General features: G+C 42.7%; 7 protein-coding genes across 7 annotated transcripts; 5 read left to right on the forward strand and 2 right to left on the reverse strand.

Annotated features, from left to right (window-relative positions):
- Positions 1–4,842: 4,842 nt before the first annotated feature.
- On the forward strand, positions 4,843–5,984 carry J7T55_005905 (uncharacterized protein; the record flags this gene model as incomplete). The annotated part of the gene is made up of 4 exons (XM_053138454.1): positions 4,843–4,909; positions 4,979–5,060; positions 5,199–5,472; positions 5,577–5,984. The coding sequence occupies 4 exons, from the start codon at positions 4,843–4,845 to the stop codon at positions 5,982–5,984; spliced, it is 831 nt and encodes a 276-aa protein (XP_053000675.1).
- A 395-nt stretch (positions 5,985–6,379) lies between these two features.
- On the reverse strand, positions 6,380–7,592 carry J7T55_005906 (pyrimidine precursor biosynthesis enzyme thi12; the record flags this gene model as incomplete). The annotated part of the gene is made up of 4 exons (XM_053138465.1): positions 6,380–7,204; positions 7,266–7,334; positions 7,396–7,498; positions 7,558–7,592. The coding sequence occupies 4 exons, from the start codon at positions 7,590–7,592 to the stop codon at positions 6,380–6,382; spliced, it is 1,032 nt and encodes a 343-aa protein (XP_053000676.1).
- A 2,737-nt stretch (positions 7,593–10,329) lies between these two features.
- Positions 10,330–11,211, forward strand: J7T55_005907 (uncharacterized protein; the record flags this gene model as incomplete). The annotated part of the gene is made up of 1 exon (XM_053138476.1): positions 10,330–11,211. The coding sequence occupies one exon, from the start codon at positions 10,330–10,332 to the stop codon at positions 11,209–11,211; it is 882 nt and encodes a 293-aa protein (XP_053000677.1).
- Positions 11,212–12,028: 817 nt separating this feature from the next.
- Positions 12,029–13,661, forward strand: J7T55_005908 (FAD binding domain-containing protein; the record flags this gene model as incomplete). Its single annotated transcript, XM_053138487.1, has 5 exons — positions 12,029–12,229; positions 12,305–13,025; positions 13,107–13,155; positions 13,209–13,398; positions 13,470–13,661. The coding sequence occupies 5 exons, from the start codon at positions 12,029–12,031 to the stop codon at positions 13,659–13,661; spliced, it is 1,353 nt and encodes a 450-aa protein (XP_053000678.1).
- Positions 13,662–14,420: 759 nt separating this feature from the next.
- Positions 14,421–16,448, forward strand: J7T55_005909 (choline dehydrogenase; the record flags this gene model as incomplete). Its single annotated transcript, XM_053138498.1, has 1 exon — positions 14,421–16,448. The coding sequence occupies one exon, from the start codon at positions 14,421–14,423 to the stop codon at positions 16,446–16,448; it is 2,028 nt and encodes a 675-aa protein (XP_053000679.1).
- A 1,504-nt stretch (positions 16,449–17,952) lies between these two features.
- Positions 17,953–19,619, forward strand: J7T55_005910 (uncharacterized protein; the record flags this gene model as incomplete). Its single annotated transcript, XM_053138509.1, has 6 exons — positions 17,953–18,154; positions 18,228–18,247; positions 18,315–18,419; positions 18,548–18,930; positions 19,019–19,114; positions 19,262–19,619. 6 exons carry the CDS (start codon positions 17,953–17,955, stop codon positions 19,617–19,619), a joined length of 1,164 nt encoding a protein of 387 aa, XP_053000680.1.
- Positions 19,620–20,166: 547 nt separating this feature from the next.
- J7T55_005911 (cupin domain-containing protein) lies at positions 20,167–21,283 on the reverse strand (the record flags this gene model as incomplete). Its single annotated transcript, XM_053138520.1, has 2 exons — positions 20,167–20,922; positions 20,981–21,283. The coding sequence occupies 2 exons, from the start codon at positions 21,281–21,283 to the stop codon at positions 20,167–20,169; spliced, it is 1,059 nt and encodes a 352-aa protein (XP_053000681.1).
- Positions 21,284–21,523: the final 240 nt, after the last annotated feature.

Below are 21,523 nucleotides of genomic sequence, written 5' to 3' on the forward strand. Positions count from 1 at the left end.
TATAAGGTTTTATAATATTAAGTTTTATGTATATATGTGCTTAATAAGGCGTATATTAAATTTGTTAATATGCTTTATTAGGCATAGTAATTTAGTTAATATAGTATATAGTATTGCTATTAAAGATCTTTTATCTTAGTTTAATTAATTAAATCTATTACTTATTTTTATTTATTCCTTTAAACTATATTTAATAGTAATATTAAAGAATTATTTTTAATTAATTTTTATATTATTTATTATATTTATAAGCTTAATAGCTTTAGCTGTTTAAATAAAGCAATATTATTTTATTTAAATTATATTATTCCTTATAGTTGTTATAATTAAAATAATTAAGTAATACTAATAATATTTATATTAAATTAATTTTACTGAGTTATAATTATATATTTAGCTAATAAAAATAACTATTTAACTTTAGTACTTATTATTAGTATAAAAAAAATATTTAAAGCTATTTATAATAATTATAAATAAAAGTATTAATATTAATACTAATAAAGTAATAAGTTAATAATATCCTTATTTATTAAGTAAATATTATGCTATTAATATTTATATTTATTTTTTAAATTTATAATATTTAACTAATATATTTTTAGTAATATTAATAGTATTATTAGTAATAAAAATAGCTTTTATTAAATATATATTTTATTATAATAAATATTAAATTTTTTATTTAGTAATTATTTCTTTTTTATTTTAGGTTTTTTTATTAATATATAAATATAACTATTATCCTTATATTCTTTATTTTAAAGCTATTAAATAGCAGCTTTAGTAGTATAAATTTACTTCTACTTATAATCTTAAATAGCTTTAAAATACTTTTATTTATATAATAAATAAAGTGTAATAAAAGTATAATATATAAGTAATTTATTAAGTAATATATAATATTTATTAAGCTTTTTTTAAATTAAATTAATATTAATTAAAAAATATTTAAAATTAGGAAATTATAAAATAATTAATTTTTATATTTTAAAATGTTTAAAATAGAATTTAAAGGTTAAAGTATAATTTTAAATGCTATTAAATATTTTAATAAAGCTATTTTAATATTATTAAAATTAATTATTACTTTTTAATATTAAGAGTATATTTTTAATATTTTTAAAAACTTTATTAATAACTATAATTATATTTTAATTGCTATTTAATAGTTTTATATTATTATAAAAAGTATATAAGTATTTTTTTATATATTTTATATATTAATAAGATTTTTAATAATAAAAGTTATTTTGTTATTACTAGATTATTATAATAAATAAATGTAGCTTTAGGGTATAATAAATAATAAATAATATAAATAGCTATTATATTAATATATATATAATTATTTTTAGTAGTATTTAAGTTTTACTTTTTAAATTATTTAATTTTTAAAAATTTAATATTTATTTTGCTAAGAAAAATTTTATTAAATAATTAAATTTGTAAATAGTAAAAATAAGTAATATTAGTTTACTAATAAGGCTATGTTTTTACTATTTAATATATTAAGCTGTAATATTAGCTTAGTTTAAGCTTAGTAAGTTTTTAAATATTAAAGTGTTAAATTTAAATAAAAGAGCTTTTATAATAAGATTAGTAATATATTTAAAATAATAAATATAGTAATTAAGTTTATTAAAGCTTAATAGTTTTTTTAATTTATTTATTATTATATTATTATTATTAGTGTTATTTATAATAAAATAGTTAATTTTATAATAAATTTTAAACTTTTTAAAAATATTATAAATATATATAGTAATATTTTTATTAATATAATATTTAGTAATTTCTAATATATTAAAAACTAGTTTTTAAAAATAAATAGCTAAATTTAAATAAATAATAATTATTTTATAAAGTAATAAATAATTTTTTAATTGCTAACTATTAAAAGTAATATAAATTTTATTATTAATAATATTTAAAATAATAATAATTTTATTTTTTAAAAATTTATATATTTTAATTATTATAAATTAAATTATTATTTATAAAAAATATATATAAATATTTATAATTATAAGATTTAAGTATTTGAAAGTGGTTTAAAAAGATTTAGATTTAATAATATAAAAAAAAAGTTTTTAATAATTACTATATTAAGTAACTTTTACTAAAAAATATTTTTATTAAATTACTTAATAATATAATTTATAATTTTTTATTTTTATTTATTATATATATTAAAATATAAGTATTAAGTAATATTATAATTTTTAATTAATAATTTTTTTTAAATATTAGCTTTAATAAGCTTTAGTATTATTTTTTAATTATTTTAAACTTTATAATTTAATTAAAAGTAAACTTTTATATTTTATAGCTTTTTATATATATAATTATATAGTTTGTTTAGGGATTTTTTAAGTATATAATAATAATATACTTATTTTTACTTTTAATTTTATAATAATTTAATACTATACTTATACTTTTATATTTAATTTTAAGCTTTTTTTATATATTATACTTTAATAAAGCTTAAAAAAAACTTTTATAAAAAGTTTTTATAAATAAAGTTAAGTATTAGAGTATTATTAGGAAATATTAAGTTAAATATTGTACTTAAACTTAATATATAAAAGAATACTTATAAGTTATATTACTAATATTATACTTTTATAAAGGAATATATATATAAATAATATATATTAAGAGTTATAAATAAAAATATTAATAATTTTAGTAAGTTTTTACTTATTTAAAGTAATAATACATTATTAGTTATATATTTAAGTAATTTTAAGTAATATATATTAATTTATATATTAATATATATATTTTAGTATTTTACTTGCTATAATAATAAAGCAATATTTAATATAAAAACAATTTATATTATTTAATTTTATAGCTTTAATATATTTTATTAAAAAAATTATATTATATTTATAATTTTTTTTTATAAAGTTGTAAGTAAGTAAACTTAGCCTTTTATATTTATTAAGCTATATTAGGTATTCTTTATTTTTACTCTTATGCTTTATAAGTTGTATATTAAATTTATTAGTATGCTTTATTAGGTATAGGAGTAAGTGCTATATAAGCATAAATATAACCTCTTTTTAAACTATAATCCTAACTTATAGCTAAACTATTATTTACTTTTATAAAAGAACTATTAGTATACTATTAAAATTAAATAGTTATTAATTGTTATATATAAAAATGGATTTATAAGTAAGCTTGTTTTATAAAAATAAATTTTTTTTTAGTTAAAAGGAAAAATTTTAATTATTAGTTAAAATTAGCTTTTTATAACTGTATAATTACTTATTTAAAAAGAAGGAGGAGAATAATAATAATAAGCTTTCTTATAGCTATGCAAATACTTATTTAAGGAGGAGGAAGATAAATTACTATAATAAAGAGGAGTATAAGAAAGATTAAGGACTTATAATTAATTTATTAGAGGAATTTGTTTATTATTATTAGTATTAAAGTGTTTAAATTAAGTATATAGCTATTAATTAAAGGGAAGTTTATTTTTATAGCTATTGCTTTTAATAATACTAGTTTTTTTATTGCTATTTTTAGTTATATATTTGTTTAATTAAAAAAGGTATAGTTATTATTTTAAAATATTTATACTAATAAAATTTAATATTTGGTATAAGTTAAGTTTAGAGTAAAAAAAGTGTAGTAAAGTAAAACTTTAAATTAGTTTTATTGCTTTTAAATTAGCTTATATTAATTAATAATTTATGCTTTTAAGTTATATTTTTTTAAATTTATTTTAAAAGTAGAACTTTATAGTAAGTTGTTATAGTATAGCTTATATATTAAGGGTTTAAATAATAAGAGTTACTATTATTTTATAGGCTAAATGCTACTTAGTATTTAATAAGCGTTTTTAGTTAAATTTTATAGTATTAATACTTATATATTAAAAGAGTTGATTAGTTAATTAATTAATTTTATATTTTTATTATTTATTATTATTTATTAATTTTATTAAGTTTATTAAATTTATTAATTATATTATTTTTTTTTATTTTATTTTTTTATTACTTAATATTTAGAATTAGATTATATTAGTATTATTAGTTAAGCTAATTAGTGCTAGCTTAGTTTAGTAGTTTATTTTTATTTATTTATTTTTTAAATAGTAAAATTATAAGTTTATAAACTGTTTTAAAATTAGGTTATTTATATAGTAAAAATAACTATTAAATGTTAATATAAAAAGTAATTTTAATAATAAAAGTATTATAATAATTTTTATTTAAATTTAGTAAATTTGCTTATTTTAAAATTTTTTAAATAAATTTAAGGAAATTTAGTATTCAAATTTTTTAAATATTTAGTTAAAGTGTATAAGTAATTACTTTAATTAATAAAACTTTAAGTTTAAATTATATAAAAGGTAGTTTTTAAAAGGGTTTTAGATATCTATAAGTAGGCTAATTTATTAAGTATATATTTATAAATAAACTTAAAAAAATATAGCTTTTAATTGCTTTTTATAATTAAATAAGTAAAGTATATATAAATTAATATAAATATTTTTAAATATGTATTGTATTTAAGTATATAATTTAGCTATAGAAGATTTAAATTTTATATATGTTTTTTTTTATTAAGTTAAATTTTAGGGTGGATATTTTTTAAGTATTGTGCCTTATAAGGTATATATTAAATTTATTAGTGCGCTTTATAAGGTGTAGTGTTTAGAAAATATTTGCTTTAAAACCCATTTCTTTTTATTATATTTAACTAAATTATATTAATAGCCTTTAAAATTTAATTTAATTTAACTAAGAGCTGAAAATTTTCTATTTAATTATATTAGAAAGTTTAGTAAATATAATTGAATTGGTTGACACTTTGACTATGCTAGGGTATGAAAGTTATAAACCCGAAATATACTCCTGGAGACATTATGCAAATGCCCTAGGTTGTAAGTATTGGCTTCAGGTTTAGTACCAGAAACCAGTTTCAGTGTGCTGACTTCGCGGAACTACGACAGATCCCACGTTGCAATTGGACCGCCTAGGGCACGGCAAGTCGTCTCACCCAGATCCCGCAGTGTATACTCAAGGCCCATACGAGTGAGATCCCCGTCTTGCTTTCAGAGCCGCTACACCATATCTGAACTACAGCATTCATGCCGTATTCTCCCGTTATACCTTGCAAATGCTCAACTTGTGCCATTTATTTTGCTATGTTCATAGACTGACTGATCCTAGAGCTTCTCTCTATGTGGATCTCGCCAACCAAATCAGGTCTGGAAGCACAGGTCAGATCCCGCAGTACGACGAATTGTTGTATATCAGTAATTCCTATGGATCGGTGCTTGGCGTTTACATCGCCCAGACGTATCCGGATCTTTTTAACATCAGCGTCTTTACCGGCTATACTAAACGCATTCTCCCGTCGTACTACGGAATCGCGCTTCAAAACCCCCAGTCTGCCGCGGTGCTCTTTCCAGAGAGATTCCCTAGCACAGTGCCTGCACTCTACGTAAGAACCATTCTTTTCCCATCTTGCTCTTTGTCCATTTCCATTTATGTGCTATGGTTTTACTTCCGTTCACGTTGACGTACGTATACTAAGTCGCATTGCAGCTGACTTCACCTAACGAGCTAACCCGAACCAACTCCTTCTTCGGTGTTCACGACCAGGTAGATTTTGAGCAGGAGCTTGCTCAAATTTGGTGGGAGCGGGAAGACGTCGTCGCAGCGGGAGAATATATCGGCACCTACGTTCTGATGACCAAGGCACCAGCTTATACCAGGCGCATCCTGGTCATCACTGGCGAGCAAGACCAGCCATTTTGTGGTCAAGGCACGCCCACGATAGCCGTGGCCGCATGCGGTAACCTGCTCCCAGAAACGGTGGAAATATTCCCCAACGCCGAATTCAATTGGAAGAGAATTGCCAAAACTGGCCACGCGATCAATTTGTGCATGTCCGCACAGGAGACTTTCAAGACTGCACATGATTTCCTGGCTGGTTCAAGGTTTAACGGATGATGAGAATCTAGATGGCAGAGGACTCCACGATGCCCGATACATCCTTCAATGAACGAAATCTGCTTGAGGAGCTTGCAAAACCGAAGCCAGCACATCCCTATAATCTTTAGCTAGACAAGCAAGACAGACGGGTAGTCAAAAATCACCGTTTAGAGGAGCACAATACATGAGTATTCCGCAGTAATAATCTTTTTTTGAGTAGGTACGGTGATGAACCCTAGAGAGGCTACACTTCATATACGTTGATGTCGTGCATTTCGACTTGGGTTTTATTGTGCTAGTCTGTAAATGAAAGAATGGCACGTATAGACTGAGAATCTGGCCAAATAGAGAAGGTGCTCTATATCTCTTGTGCACAAAACGAGTGATTGCAAGGCCGTCTTGTCCTTCACAGCTCAGACCTGGATCTCCTCAATCTGCAGGCGGCGGAATCCACCCTTGTCCGCAACATTACTCTGCAGCTCCGCCATTCGCTTCTGGTCGCCCATAGGGTCCTGCGATTCCTCATCCAGAGTCCACTCAAGGAACTCATTGGTGTAGTTCGGCTGGAAGTCGGAGCTCAGCACCCCAAGACGCTTCCCGTACTTGGTCACCTTCTGCCAGTCGCGCTGAACGTTCTTGAGGTCCTTGGAGAAGTAGGCGAAGCTTCGCTCGAAGATTTTGCGGTTGAGGTCGGTCCCCATCACAGGCTTGAAGTCGACATACTCCAGCCAGGCCTGCTCAGGCTGCTCAAGCACAAAGTCTGTGGCTTTCTTGACGGCGCGCAAGAACGCTCGAACCTTGTCCGGGTTCTCAGTCACGAACTTGTCGTTCCCGATGTACAGGATAGTGCAGAAGCAGCAGCACCCCAGCTCAGCGAGCTGGTCGATGCGCAACATCTGCACATCGCTCTTGGGTCTGCCCTGAGCAGCGAGCCATTCCTCGAGCTCGACCATCTGCACGTTCTCAAGGCCGATGCCGGCGTCGATCTCGCCCTTGATGATGGCCTTGGACACGTTCATCCCGCAGCGGACCGCGGTGTAGTCGGCGGGAGACATGCCATAGTGAGAAGTCAGCTCGTCGATCTGGATCTTGCCGAACTCGCCGACATATCCAATGCGCTTGCCCTTGAGTGTTTGGAAGTCGGCGTTGATACCAGACGACTTGAGGTAGACCACGCCTGTAAACGGCTCGTCGAGAAGGCTGCCAATGGATGTGACAGGGAAGTCGCGGGCTTTGGCCTACGCAGCATCTTGTTAGCAATGCTGTGTCATGGCAGTGTAGCATGGGGCTTAAACTTACAGCAAGCGTGTGGATCATAGCCTTGTAGCCGAGGTCTACCTTGCCAGACCCGATGATCTCGGTCACGTCCTAAAGCGAGAGTAAGTTGAATGCAAAGTGAGCAAACACCTAGTGCAACATATGCACTAACACTCGGATCATTGGGCTCCAGCAGAGCAACTTTGACACCCTCTTCCTTGAAGTAGCCCTTGGCTTGAGCGAGATACAATGGCGCATGGTAGGGCGTGGCGTGCCTAGAATGCGATCATGTTACCCATGAGCTGCAACTGATGCCTTTATGAGATTGTCCTACCAGTTAGTGAGGAAGGTGATCTTGTCAGTCGACATGGTGTAGGTGGTCCGGGTTGGACGGAATGCTAGGATCGTCAGTCTGATCTATACCGGAGGGTCTCGGGGAAGATCGAAGGTCCACATGTTCTTTCGCTGGCATTACCCAGTTCAAGTTCTCCGGTGTTTCTCAGATCGACTCTTCCGCTTTGAACCAGACGCTGAATTCTCTTGATCGTGCGCTCGGCATAGTGCCAAACTCACGATCATGACCAATAAAGCAGGTATCTCAGCAGGAAGAGCCGAACACCCGGCTGTGTACTTTTCACCTAGTTACCTTGATCTGGATGATTCCATAGCGAGAGATATCATGCTGCCTCAAGAGGAACAGCGTACTCTCTATAGTTTCTTTGACGAAAGTGGTTGGGGGAATAAGAACTCGAGAATGGATTTCGAAGAAGGAGGAGTCACAAATTCAGTGGACGAAAGGAGGGGGAAGTCTTTTTATACATTTCCATGAAGTCATCATGCTTTGTCAACATGCGGCATCGGACTCACTCGACGTTGCATAGTGCCGAAAGAGTGGACTAGCACACATTAACCTCCGCAGATAGTTCAAGCCAAGAAAAGCCTCAACGCACTTCCTCGCCAGTGCACATGTGCCTGAGCAACCCATCACAAGCTCCGATGGTCCTACTCATTGCAATGCAACAGACTGCAAGATTTTGTAGCACTTCCCTTCTCAAGCAGGGGTAAGTAGTGGCTCGGTGATTTGCATGCGGGAGACATCGTGAAGCCTCATCAAGCATTCAAATATGGAGAACGTGGTCGACGACCCGCATTAGCCGGGGATGAGTAAGCGTTTTTGTGCCCTGTTTTTAATACCGCATGTACCCGTCTACAGTGTCTAAAAACAAAGAGAGCATGCATGATACAGTATAGCACAACAGATGAGCCAATTGAAAGGCTTGCTACATATTCAATGGCATTCTCAGTTGGAAGAGGTTCCCGCGAACGCCGATGCCAGGTCATTCTCGAAGAAGGCAGTTCTCATGCTTTGTGGTGATACAACATCGCCAAGTTTACCTGTCCGGTAAAAGGTCGTACATTTTGCCGAGACCCGCACTCCGTACCGAACTTCTTGGCTTTCCTCAACCTAGGTCATGATACCATCTCATCGGTCCATTGAATGCGGTAGTGAAATGTGTGCCATTCTACAACCATACACACAGTGAACTCGCACAAAGTTCTACGACGCGTTCTCAACGCGAACATGCAAGAGGCCTGGATAGCAACCATGCTCATTTTGGGCACATTCATCTCTCAGGCTTGTAAGCTTTTACGTATTGAAGGTTGCTTTTATATGAAAAGAAGCACTTGCTTCCATTGTCGCGTATTCCCGCCGCCAACGCGACTAATTTTTGCACAATGCTGCGCGGATCATGGCCCCACATCTGGGCGACTTCGGCTGCGACTGCCACCGGTATTTTGATTACGTGATTGCAGGTCTTCTTCGATGAGAATTGTGATGCCACATAGAATCTTGTCTCGTCGTCCTATCCATTCGTAGCTGAAGACCACCGTGCGTATTCTTCGATACTCTCTTCCTACTCCTTACGACGACAGATGCAGTGGATGTATTCAACACCCCACGTGTAAAAACACGTAAGATAATCTGGAAGATATAGTGGCGGTAGGGGAGGGTGGGAGGCGTTCTCGGATAGACTGGGCCGTCGAGGCCGTCGAAGTTCCTCTTTGAGCTTTGCATTGGTGCTGGCATGATTGTTGTACACCGTCGCAGAGAATTGATGGATGCAGATTCAAAGGTTTGCGAGGAGAAAAGTGAACTAGAAAGCAAAGAGTACAACTGACAGCGAAAAAGTGTTTTTCTTGGACGAAATGAGCCAACGTCGACCATGAGTACGGACACCCGGGTGGGGGGACACGATGGATCACTCATGTCTGGAACTTAAGCAGTACATTATAGTACAGGTAAGTCCGCCGGGTGTTCAGCGACTTAGTGGAGATGAGAATGGGGAAATATGATTGCTCTACTAGAGACTGTCATTCACGAATCATGATCGAGTATATCTAGGACAAATAAGATGGAGGTTTGCCAGTCACAGCGACATCGACTGGCTACATTGAATGGCATCTCCATCGCTGGCCCTGTGCGCCATTTCCTTTTATCGCTCATTAGTCATTGAACACTGGCTCATCGAATTTGGCGCCTATCACTCATAAAAGCTGTTGATAAGGTATATTGTAAGGATGTGCTATTAAAAGTTCCCGTAATGATCAGCACGAGGCTGACCGCGAAGAGAAAGAACCTGACTAGTTCGCAACCCACGTGCGTTGTTTCAGCGAATACAACATGCCCGCAGATGGTCCGAGTTTCAGCGGCATAAGTTGAGGTCCCACTTGAAATCTACGAAATAGAGTTAGATGCCTATAGCGGCGTTTCGCGTCATTGTCGTTATCTACGTATGTATCTACGCGTTGGTAATGGAGGAGATTGAAAGTTTACACAAAATGGCTACCAACAGCCAGCAAATATTCTTGTTTGGATCTCAAGTTGTGCACCCAAAATCTTTCCTTCTACATATCTCAGCTTCACGAGTCTCAGTAAATCATGTACTCTTTGCCCGTTTTCCTGCAGTGGAGATACTTGATCGTTGGCGCTTTTCTCACAGTCTCGACTGTTTTCATATGGTTGGAGTATATTTTGAGAATGGTAAGGCGATGCCGAATGTCCCACTGATTTGCCGAGGAGTTAAAACTTACAACTCTTCAGTCGATGGACACTGTTCCATTAGAGGAAAGCCACGAAGTTGTCGATGCAATCGCGCCATCAAAAGAAAGGTCACTTGTTCTATTCACTTATTCTGAATCAAGAATAGCCCGCCTGAACTTGGAGTTCTTTCTCAAGAAGGGCTTGCACAACGAGACAGACTTCGTTTTCATCTTCAACGGCAACACAACGGCCAAAGAACTGGTTCCTGATCGTGATAATATCAGAGTGGTAGAGAGGGAAAATCACTGTTTCGATCTAGGTGCAATGGGAGAAGTGCTGAGGGAAGACGATCTTTGGAAGAACTACAGGCGCTTCATCACTATGAACGCAAGTATTCGTGGCCCTTTTCTGCCGGTGTACGCCTCCCTATGCTGGACAGACCTGTTTCTAGACAGACTCACGGAGAAGATCAAGCTGGTCGGCACAACTCTCAACTGCCAACCGTCGCCACATGTCCAGTCGATGCTCTGGGCTACCGATGATGTTGGGATGGGCCTGCTCCTTAACCCGGACCTCTCTCGAACGGTCGGTATGGCGGATTTTTGGGGGACAGAGGAGGACCCCGTGGGCTTGAGTTTCTGTCCCGAAACCATGGACCAGGCGGTGCACAGTGAGGTTGGATCTACACGGCTCATTGAAGCCCAGGGCTTCGAGGTGGATGTTTTGATGACGGCATACGCTGGTGCTCGTGATCCCGGGACTTACTGTCGAGCAGGCCAACTCGATGATGCTTTGTATGATGGCAAGTACTACGGGAGTAATTTGCATCCGTACGAGCTCATTTTCATGAAGGCCAACCGCGATATTGACCCAATTCTCCTTGAAAAGATGACGGAGTGGCACATGAACAGCGATAAAGACAGCTATGCAATGTGTAGTGCTTAACACCAAAATAATTCAGGTTTCAGGTCGAAGCAACCGAAGAAAAAAAATTGATCAGTCCATCTTCATAACCTCCGAACATTCCTTCTTGATCTGTCCAGATTGATCTTTTTGTGCCTGCACTTCTGCGCTCCCCGTGTTTAAAGTTCCACATCTGCGCCAAAGTTACTTTTTGCTTCTCAGGGCAATCCCGCTATGATGTCTTTTTATCTTGTCCATTTCCAAAATTGATGTCGCTTGCTTGCTTAGGGATACTCTAGAAAAAGAAGCTATCTTGTTGTTCAGATGATTTCCGTTGCATAGTGTCCAGGGATGGTTACATCTACTGCATGATCCAATGCGCATGCCTTCCCCCCTAGCTTGAATGGCACTGTGTCCAGGAAGAATTTTTACCCATTTGCGAAAGTTTTAAAGTTTATTCTTCTCGAAGTCTTAATTCCGCATCGTTTGCTTGACGCGTCCGTCAGACCGCATAAAAGACGTCAATTGAACCCGACATCATAGGGTGCCAAAACTGAACACCGGTAAGCTCCCCTCCGCGGAATGTGGACGCCGGGTAATCCGGCTGAAGCCAAACCTCGGAACCGGAATTGCCGCTCTTAACACTAACATTAGCCGCGTGTGCTCGGCATCTCAGGAGTTCGATACAGTGGTACCAATCTGGGATAGCCGAGACTCACAACAAATTGATGACCTCGTTGTTATTGAAAAGGGGCATCTAACGTAAAGATTCAAGCATCGCGGCTTTAGGTTATCAAACGATCTGAGAATCATCTCTACCTTTCGTGCTCTATCAAAATATTGAGATTCCTCGGACAAGATGACGGTAAACAGCAGCCCCGCAACAGCAGCCTCGGGTACACCACATACCGTCAATGGTACCGCAGCTCAGCAGAAGTCATCAATCAAGCTGGATGTAATCGTAGTGGGCGCAGGTATCAGTGGGCTCGCGACTGCGATATCAACAGCCCTCTCCGGTCACAACGTGACAGTGTTCGAATCAGCACAAGAACTCCTTGAGGTAGGGGAAACCATAGCCCACATATCTGCTCTTGTCTTCCACAGCCGGGTCATTGTCAACTCACAACGTAATTAGATCGGCGCCGGGTTGCAAGTAACTCCCAACTCCACTCGCATTCTCCAGCGATGGGGCCTGTCAGATCGCCTGTGGAGAGAGGCCGCGGAGCCCACCGCCTTGACCGTGCACCGGTATACCGGCAAGGTTCTCGCACATGAGGACAACTTCCACAAGAACATTCGTAGAAAATACCAAGCGCCCTTCCTCGATATGCATCGCGTCGACTTGCAGCTTTCTTTGTACGATAGAGCAAAGGATCTGGGCATCAAGTTCCACCTCGGAGAGAGAGTAGACAACATAGATTTCGACCAGACGGAGATCACAACCGAGTCCGGCGAGAAGGCGAAGGCCGACATCATCGTGGCGGCAGATGGCCTCTGGTCTAAATGCCAGACATGCTTTCTGGGGAAGCAAGTTCCGCCGCTGCCGACAGGCGACCTGGCGTACCGGGTGGTGCTCGACCTGGACCAGGTGGCGGACGACCCCGAGCTGAGCGCCTGGGTGAGCAAACCGACTGTGCATTTCTGGATTGGCCCCGGAACGCACGTTGTGGGGTATTCGATGCGAGGGGGCAAGATGTACAACCTTGTGTTGCTTGCTCCTGACGACCTGCCGGAGGGCGTAAGTCGCCAGCCGGGTAGCTTGGAAGAAATGAGGGCTTATTTTGCCGACTGGGACCCGATCTTGGGACGTTTCCTCGAAAGGGTCAACTTCGTACATAAATGGAGATTGATGCACAGTATGTACCCCTCCTATCCCTTTGCCATTTGGAAATGCCACAGAGAAGTTGCCAGTCGGCTGACGCATTGCTGCGATACAGGGGAAGAGTTGCCATCTTGGGTCAACGAGAAATCAAATTTTGTTTTTGTGTAAGTATGGACATTGTGAAAGTTTGGGGTACCAAACTAACTCATATGTTCAGGGGTGATTCATGCCACCCAATGCTTCCATATCTTGCGCAAGGGGCAAACTCCGCTGTCGAGGATGGAGCTGTGTTAGGACAACTTTTAGGGCACGTGAAGACCAAAGCCCAGGTGCCCCAAGCACTTAGACTTTATGAGAAGCTGAGAAAGGCAAGAGGAGAGGCTATTGTCAGGGAAACCTTCAAACAGGTGAGTCGCTCCAACAAGATGCCGAAATTATCATTAATCTCTTGGACATTTTCACTAATGTCTTTCCGAAGCGACACGACTTTCACATGCTAGACGGCCCCGAGCAAGAAGCTCGTGATGCCTTGTTTCTTTCTCTTCTTGGGAAAGACCTTACAGGCCCATTTCCAAGCAGATGGACATGCCCGGAAGTTCAGCCGTGGTTGTATGGTTACGATGCGTTCAAAGAGGTAGAGGACGCCGTCAGGCAAGAGCCATTTATTTGACGTACTGGCCATCCAGTCACGATATGGCCCCATTTTAAGAAACGTACTTCTCGCTGCGCACAATTCTATAATAATCTGTACACCATACTGGGATCTTACATTTGGGTCGGCAAATAGAGTACATCACACCATGATAGACGATGGCAAGCCATGCTGTGCCTCTAGCTCCTGATCTTGGCTCACGAAGATCGACTCTTACATGGTGGCCATGTTCGGCGGGGAGGGTGTTCATCTCATGACCAAAGATTACAGTGATTGGCTATCACACTGCATAATGGAGGCATGATGCAGGGCCGTATTGGTTACTCACAGCTTGAGTACATAGTGTGACTGTAAAGTCCAGTGGATTGGCGGTTTCTTGTATATCGGGGTGTTGAGTGACGAATGTCTTGCCTATTCCAGCCCTGAGGGGCTGAACTTGGCTCGATTGGCGCGAGGAACCATTTGGAGCTGTGCCACCTTTAGCGACCGTCTTTAGCCTCTGAATAGACGATCGCAATGCAACGGCGAGCGGGAAGCTCCACTCCCGTCCACACGTGTTCACGATGACAGCAGCCTCTACGCTGTTAGTGTACAGTATGGGATGGCCATAAAGTAGAGTTTCATTGTGGGAAAGTAATGTCGTTACAATTTGGCCACTCGTGCAGATATAACTAGAGCATGTCACAGCAGCGGCTGCTGAGTCTCCTCCGGAGCTGAGCTGAGGTGTAGGGCTGTCTGTCTCTACCAAAATGGTGCTATAGTAGCTGGGACTCAGCCATGTATGCAAAAGGCATCCTCTCTGTGGCCACCCTGGCCGCGGCCGTGTTCATCAACTCGGCCCTGGCATCGACCAGCTCGCATGTGCGCAGACACAACCCGATCCTGCCAAAGCGGCAGGTGACTAACGACACGGCCTACGACTACATAGTCGTGGGTTCTGGCCCGGGCGGCGGACCCCTGGCGGCGAACCTGGCCGAGGCGGGCCACAAGGTGCTGCTCGTCGACGCCGGTGGCGACTCGGGCGACGACCTCATTGAGCAGATCCCCGTGCTGTTCCCACGCGCCACCGACGACCACCCCACGACGCAATGGAACTATTTTGTCACACGCAGCTCGGACCCGGCGGTCGAGGCCAGAAACGAGATCACGTCGTACCGCCTGCCCAACGGCACCATCTACACCGGGCTCTACCCGCCCGCAGACGCCGTGCCGATCGGCACCCTATACCCCCGGGCCGGCACGCTCGGCGGCTGCAGCCGGCACAACGCGCTGGTGGCCATCCGGGCCTTCGACAGCGACTGGGATGCGGTGGCGGAGAGGACGGGGGACACGTCGTGGAACGGCAGCACCTTCCAGCGGTATCTCGAGGAGATTGAGCACTGTGACTACCTCCCCAACTCTGTCGTCGGCCACGGGTTCCATGGCTGGTTCTGGACGCAGCTCACGTCGCTTGTCACGGCAGTGCAGGACCTGAAAATAATCAGCATCATCGCCTCGGCCGCGTCGGCATCGGGCATGAGCCTCATCGGCATCGTCTATCAAACCGTCGCAGGGCTGGCCAAGATTCTGAGTAAGGATATCAATGCGCCGGGAAAGACCATCAGCACGGGCCCGTACCAGATGCCGCTGTCGATGGGCAATTCGACACGCGGTGGAGCGCGGGACCGCATCTTGCAGGTGGCCACCGCGGCCGACGCTGACGGGAACAGGCTCTATCACCTTGACATCAAGCTCCACACGCTCGTGACCAAGATCCAATTCGACACGAGCTCATCCTCTCCTGACGGTCCAAAGGCCACAGGTGTCGAGTACCTCGAGGGGAACGCCCTGTACCGCGCAGACACCCGCTCAGACAGCGCCGTCGTCGAGGCCGAGGGTGTCCTCAGGGCGTCCAAGGAGGTCATCGTCGCGGCGGGGGTGTTCAACACCCCTCAGATCCTCATGCTCAGCGGCATCGGCCCCGCCGACGAGCTATCAGCCCACGGGATCGAGCCGCTCGTCGACCTCCCCGCCGTTGGGTCCAACCTCCGCGACCACATCGAGGTACCCGTCATCAGCGAGACGCAGACCAACTTCAGCCTCACCAGCGGCTGCACCTTCCTGTACGGCTACCCGGAGGTCCCGGACCCATGCCTGGAGAGGTGGCAGTCCGGGCTCGGGCAGGCGGCCAAGGGCACTTACGCGACCAACGGGCTCGCGGTCGGCGCGGTCATCCGGACCAGCGCGGCGCCCAATGCCGACGACCCGGATGTCCTCGTCTACGGCGGGCCAGCCAACTTCCCGGGCTTCTTCCCCGGCTGGTCCGAGCTGGCGCTGCACACGGACCACAGGCACTGGGTGTGGCTAAGCCTGCGGGCGAGCACGCCCAACGAGGCGGGGACGGTGCGCCTGCGATCTGCGGACCCGCGCGACACCCCTGTCATCGCCTTCAACACGTTCGGGGGCGCCCCGGCCGCGCGGGACAAGGACCTGCAGGCGTCGTACGAGGGCGTGTCGTTCGCGAGGCGCGCCATGGACAGCCTCATCCCGCTCGATGGCTCGTTCGAGGAGACGAAGCCCGGGAGGCGCAACGCCAGCGACGAGGGCGCGGTCAAGGAGTACATCGAGGCCAACTCGTTTGGGCATCATGCGTGCTGCACGGCATCAATCGGGGCGGTGCTCGACTCCCGGTTTCGCGTCAGGGGCGTGCAAGGCCTGCGGGTCGTGGACGCGTCGGCGTTCCCCGTCATCCCGGGCTTCTTTATCCAGCTGCCGACGTATTTGCTGTCGGAGAAGGCCAGCGAGGCAATTCTTGGGGATTCTTAGGCGGGTAATCTCGTCTTCGTCTCGATGCGGAGCGCCTTAAGGAATTCAAAAGAATACTTCATTACGTTTCATATACTATAGTTTATTCTTAGTAAGATTTAATTCTATAATATTCACAAAATTTTAAGACATAAGAGGTCTAGTGAATTGTTGTGTTTTTTAAAGAAATATTGAAGCTTTATATAACAATTATTATTTAAAAAAGTTCTATTCAAAGACTGTCATTAAAAAGATGTTAAGCTTGTAGTAATTTTATAAAAACAGGTTGTAGAAATTGAAATTCAAATTACTAAGATAAATAAGAAGAAGAGGGTTAAGATTTACTTAAACATAGCTTTTGCGGATAACAAGACTGTTTGAAAGGCTTTGATTAACGCTGCTTAGGTGTTACCAGATGAAGCCAACTCTGATAATTCCTCAAGACCAATGAAAGAGAGTTTGTATACCGTCATAGTGGGAATTTGATATTCGGAATAGTGGCATTTGTGGGTGATGAGGGTGGCCAAGTCGGGGCCGGGCACGTTGGCATAATCTGAACCTTTTCAGAAGTTTGCCTCGTCGATCTTCTTGTAACCAGGGCTGTCATTGTGACTGACCGAGCCATGCACACACAATAACCTCTCCGCCGTGAGGAAAATTTGGCGAGGGCAGGCTACTCTAAATCAGGACTGCAGTTGGCCTTGGAGGTGCAGGTCACGCCGATCCCTTGCCATTACCTAGGTATACCCCACAAGCGACACCCGGCGCTGGTTGCCGTCGTGATTGGGTCCTTCATGGTGGATTTTGGGTCGGTAGTTGCGATATTGCTGACTTGCATATTTTGAACACGTCTAAGCTGCGCATGCAGTAGGCCGGTGAAGATGAAGAAGCGTTCAGCCCCCTCTGATGACATTCATTCATATATTGGAGGAGCGGACGCCTATCACGTACCTCGTCTCCGAGTAAATGAGAGTCTACCCATGGGTCCGGGTTTCGTTCCATTCATGCTTTGGGCAGCCTTCTGCCAGCGTCACATCTCATGCACTCCGTCTCTGGCAACTGATGGTCGCCCCGCGTTGATCTCTTCCGGACTATTCTTCAGCCAGCATGCCAGTGTGTCTTGGCGGGCCCATGAGCCGCGTTGCATCCATACACGGCAGCAGTCCTTCCTTACAGCCTTGGTGGACAAGCAACAGAAACTCTCGGTAGCCGAACTTGACGGAATTCTGGGATCTGACTGTACTTATTTATGGTAATTAATCATCGCCTACCTATACTATAACACCGACCTGGTCCGGAACAAACCCACCCCAATACAATGGGACTTCTGCGTGATAGTCGAAAGCACCCAGGTTTGCAGCCTTTAACCAGGGTAAATTAATTTACTTACTCCCTCATAAAATGTAATAAGATAAGTAAATTACCGACTGAACTACCAGCTGCACCTCATGAAGTCTCCGGATGCCCTCCACCCAATAAGCCCTTCGCCGAAACGATGTCACTAAGCTAAACAACAGCTTAAAAGATGGCGACAACAACTAGCGACGCCACGCCGACGCCTGAGCTGATGCCCCCTCCGGGCGCAATGTCCAACTTCGACCACCCAGCAACGTCGAAGGGAGCAATGACTATCGCCATTGGCGTCGTTATACCGCTCACCACTATATGTTTCCTCCTACGCATGTATGTCAGGATTTGGATCAAGCGACAATGGATCTGTGAAGACTGTAAGCGGGTTGAAGCCCGGAATGATCAGCATTTGCAAGAATACAAGAAAGACCCAGCTAACGACCAGAATAGGGCTCTCTCTGATTGCTTGGGTAGGTCTTGGCCAAGTTGTAGTAATTGCCTAGCAGTAGGCAGGACGTCTCCTGACTAACGGCGCAGATTGGGGCAATCACTTATTGTGGCACTGGAGCAGCCACGATGGTGCACCACGGTGGAGAGCACGAGTGGGACTTGACCCACGCCCAGGTCAAAGAGGCATATTACGTACGTAGACAGTACTCATGCGCCTTCCCCGTTCGCTGCGCACCCCTGGACCCTGTGTTGAAGAGATATAGAAGAGCAGAAGCTTTGAGGGCAAGCAGAGACTGACATGAGACTTGAACGACGGAAAGTGGTTGTATGTAGCCAGGATCCACTACGGCGTTGCCATTTGCGTAACCAAGCTCGCAATCCTGTGCCTGTACCGGCGTGTATTCTCGGGGCACCCACGAAGCCCGTTCGACGTCGCCGTCGTCGTGCTCAGCGTCCTGCTCGTGCTCTACTACGTCGCCACAGTCATTGCCAAGATATGGGAGTGCATTCCGCGGGCCCGGGCTTGGGACCAGCTTATCCCTGGCCACTGCATCGAAGTACTGATGCTGGTCAACGTCGACGGCGTCTTCAACGCACTGACCGATTTCATCATGGTTATAATGCCGCTCCGGGTGGTCTGGAACCTTAACATGAAGGTCACGAAAAAGGCTTATGTCGTGTTGGCTTTCACGTTTGGCATGTGGTGAGCATCTCTCTATGGCTTAGACCTCGGCTTTTGCGAGTAAAGACTTCCTACATGACTCCAGGATTTCCAGCTGACTATGTGTCAGCGCTCCTGCGTTCAGCCTCGTGGGTTCCGTTGTGCGGCTGCGAGGCCACAAGAACCCAGACAAGACCTGGGTCCAGCCTCAGATAATAATGTGGGCGTAAGTCGATAGGCCTTCATCTCTGTCCCGAATTCGTCCTCGTGCAATGAGATGCTGCCGTCTTCTGATGTGGGCGAAACGAAGCACACATATATCCACAAGACGAATTGTTGTATAATTTCTAACGCACGGCACCCGCTTCATCAGGCTAGCCGAGATAGCGACAGGAATCCTCTGCGTGAGCTTCCCTGAGCTTGGGCTGCTCCTCAGGGACGGTAAGCGCAGGCCAAGCGTGGAGGCGAGCACGGGCATCCGAGAGGGCCGCTACCGCGAACAGGACGCCGCGTTCAACGGCGTGCGTCAAAACCCGTGGACCTCGGGCAAGAGGGGTGGCGGCGGCGGTGGGGAATATGAACACGTCGAGCTGGACGAGGTCCGGCTCATCAATCGCCCTACAAATGTGGTGAGCGTCGAGAACAGCCAGGTGCACCAGACCCGTGGAAAGTCGTCCGGGGACGTCGAAGTCACGAGAGAGGTCTGGGTGGATTCAGCTAGGATTGTGTAATCTCAAGTATTATGTTGACGTCGAATCACCGCAATCAAGAGACTTTATCAAGCCCCCAATCAATTAAACCTTAAGAACAAATCTTACTCTTGTTCGTAATTGTAAAAAATGTAAGGTTGTAATCTTTTGTTTGTGTTATTATACTTGATTTCGATTGATTGTATATTATGTTTATATTTAAATATTAGTATAAAGGACCTGAATTTTAATAAATACATTAATCATGCAACTCCCTTATTGGCTGCCTGATGTTGAACCAGAAACTCCCTTATTACTTTCAGGATTCGTTCTCTAAGTTTGCCATTATCAAGATGACACATGTGACTTTCACTTTGGAAAATAATCCAGCGTACGCCTGGGATGAGCTTAGAAGAGTGAGATCTTTTTTGGAATTATGTCCCCATTTCATCAAGATCAGAATTAGATTGTACAAACGCTGAGGAACCAATCAACAACAATCATAAAAAAGCCTAGATCAAACTTCACAAGACCGCTGCGTGAGTAAATTTTGTTTTCTTGTGTTCAATGTAGCATTTCTGCCCATCGTCTAAAGATTCTCTACAACGACGCCGACTTGACCTAACACGTCTTGAAGTTTACTACGCTCATACGCAGCCGCCGTATCTGGCAGGACAACGGCTGGGCAATCGGCGCCGGCCAACTTGACAACCTCTTCCAGTCCGGGTCCATTCGTGAATGTGATAGCTCTCACAAACCGGCTTCCGAAGTCAAGAACGAATGCCTTCCCTGCGGGCACCAAAAGCGTCTGTCCTTCCCTGACCTTGTTCCACTTATCGGAGCTCTCCTCCTTGAGCTTGACCTTCAGGATGCCCTCTTGGACAGTAAAACAGTGATGCACATTTTTAAAGGTCAGCCATTGCTGCGCGAACGGAGACGAGCCATACTGGTTCGAAGACTCGATGCTAGAAATAGCGAATTTCCCGCTACACTGAGAAGCGAAGATGAACGGCCTGGACAAGACGCCCCCGAGGATCTGTCTCGGCCCGGTGTTGGCACGGAGGAAGTACGGGGTCAGAGGATCCGGGAGGATGTTCTCGGAGTCGAGCCACTCGCCGACCGCGGGCGGGTCGTAGTCGCGCACAAAGTTGACGTCGAAGCGGTCCTTGGCGGCCATCACCTTGGGGATGAGCAAGCTCTTGATGTCGCGGTCGTCGGATTCGGGCACAATGATGCCGTTGTACGTCTCGCCCACGTACCTGAAGAAGTCCACCCAGTCGCCCGGGGCGATCAGACCCAGGGTCTCGGTATGTGGGCCTATCAGCTCGGGGTTGTGGATGATTTTCTTTTCATACACGTGTTAGCTGTGTCACGAATATGCTTGTGCCTTCGTCTCGACTCACTGGAGGGATGTACGCGAAGTCGCCTGGGCCCATGATCCTGCACTTGTCGCCGTTCCAGAGCTTCAGGAATCCCTTGGTAACAAGGAAGACATCGTGGGCCTCCGCGTGCCAGTGAAAGCCTGGGGCATCTGATAGCACGGCACCACTTGTGAAGACGGCAATTCCTCCGCTGGTTTGTTTTGATGAGGCGAGAATCCTAAAGACACCCTTGCTTCCAGGGATACTGATGCGTTCGCCCTCGAGCTGGTCGATGATATAGGCCGCGTTGGAGTCGGGCGGTGTTGTCTGGATTGGGATACTCATATTGGATGTGGATATTTGGATGGTACCTGTCCTGGTTCTGGCTATGTAACACCGATAAGAGGTCGATAGATAATACTTGCTTGATGAGGCATCTTGAGCAATGACAACATGGACCCGTGTGAGTTTGCCCAACCTTTATGAGTCCCTGGACCGAATGGAGCCGAGCAACGCGGCCCCTCTTGCACGGGAGTCAAGGTTGTCCGGCAAATCCGAAAGCTACTTCAAGGGTCCGCCGGTGCA

Source organism: Diaporthe amygdali, assembly GCF_026229845.1.
Source record: "Diaporthe amygdali strain CAA958 chromosome Unknown NODE_1_length_4327563_cov_65_473760, whole genome shotgun sequence".
Classification (NCBI taxonomy): domain Eukaryota; kingdom Fungi; phylum Ascomycota; class Sordariomycetes; order Diaporthales; family Diaporthaceae; genus Diaporthe; species Diaporthe amygdali.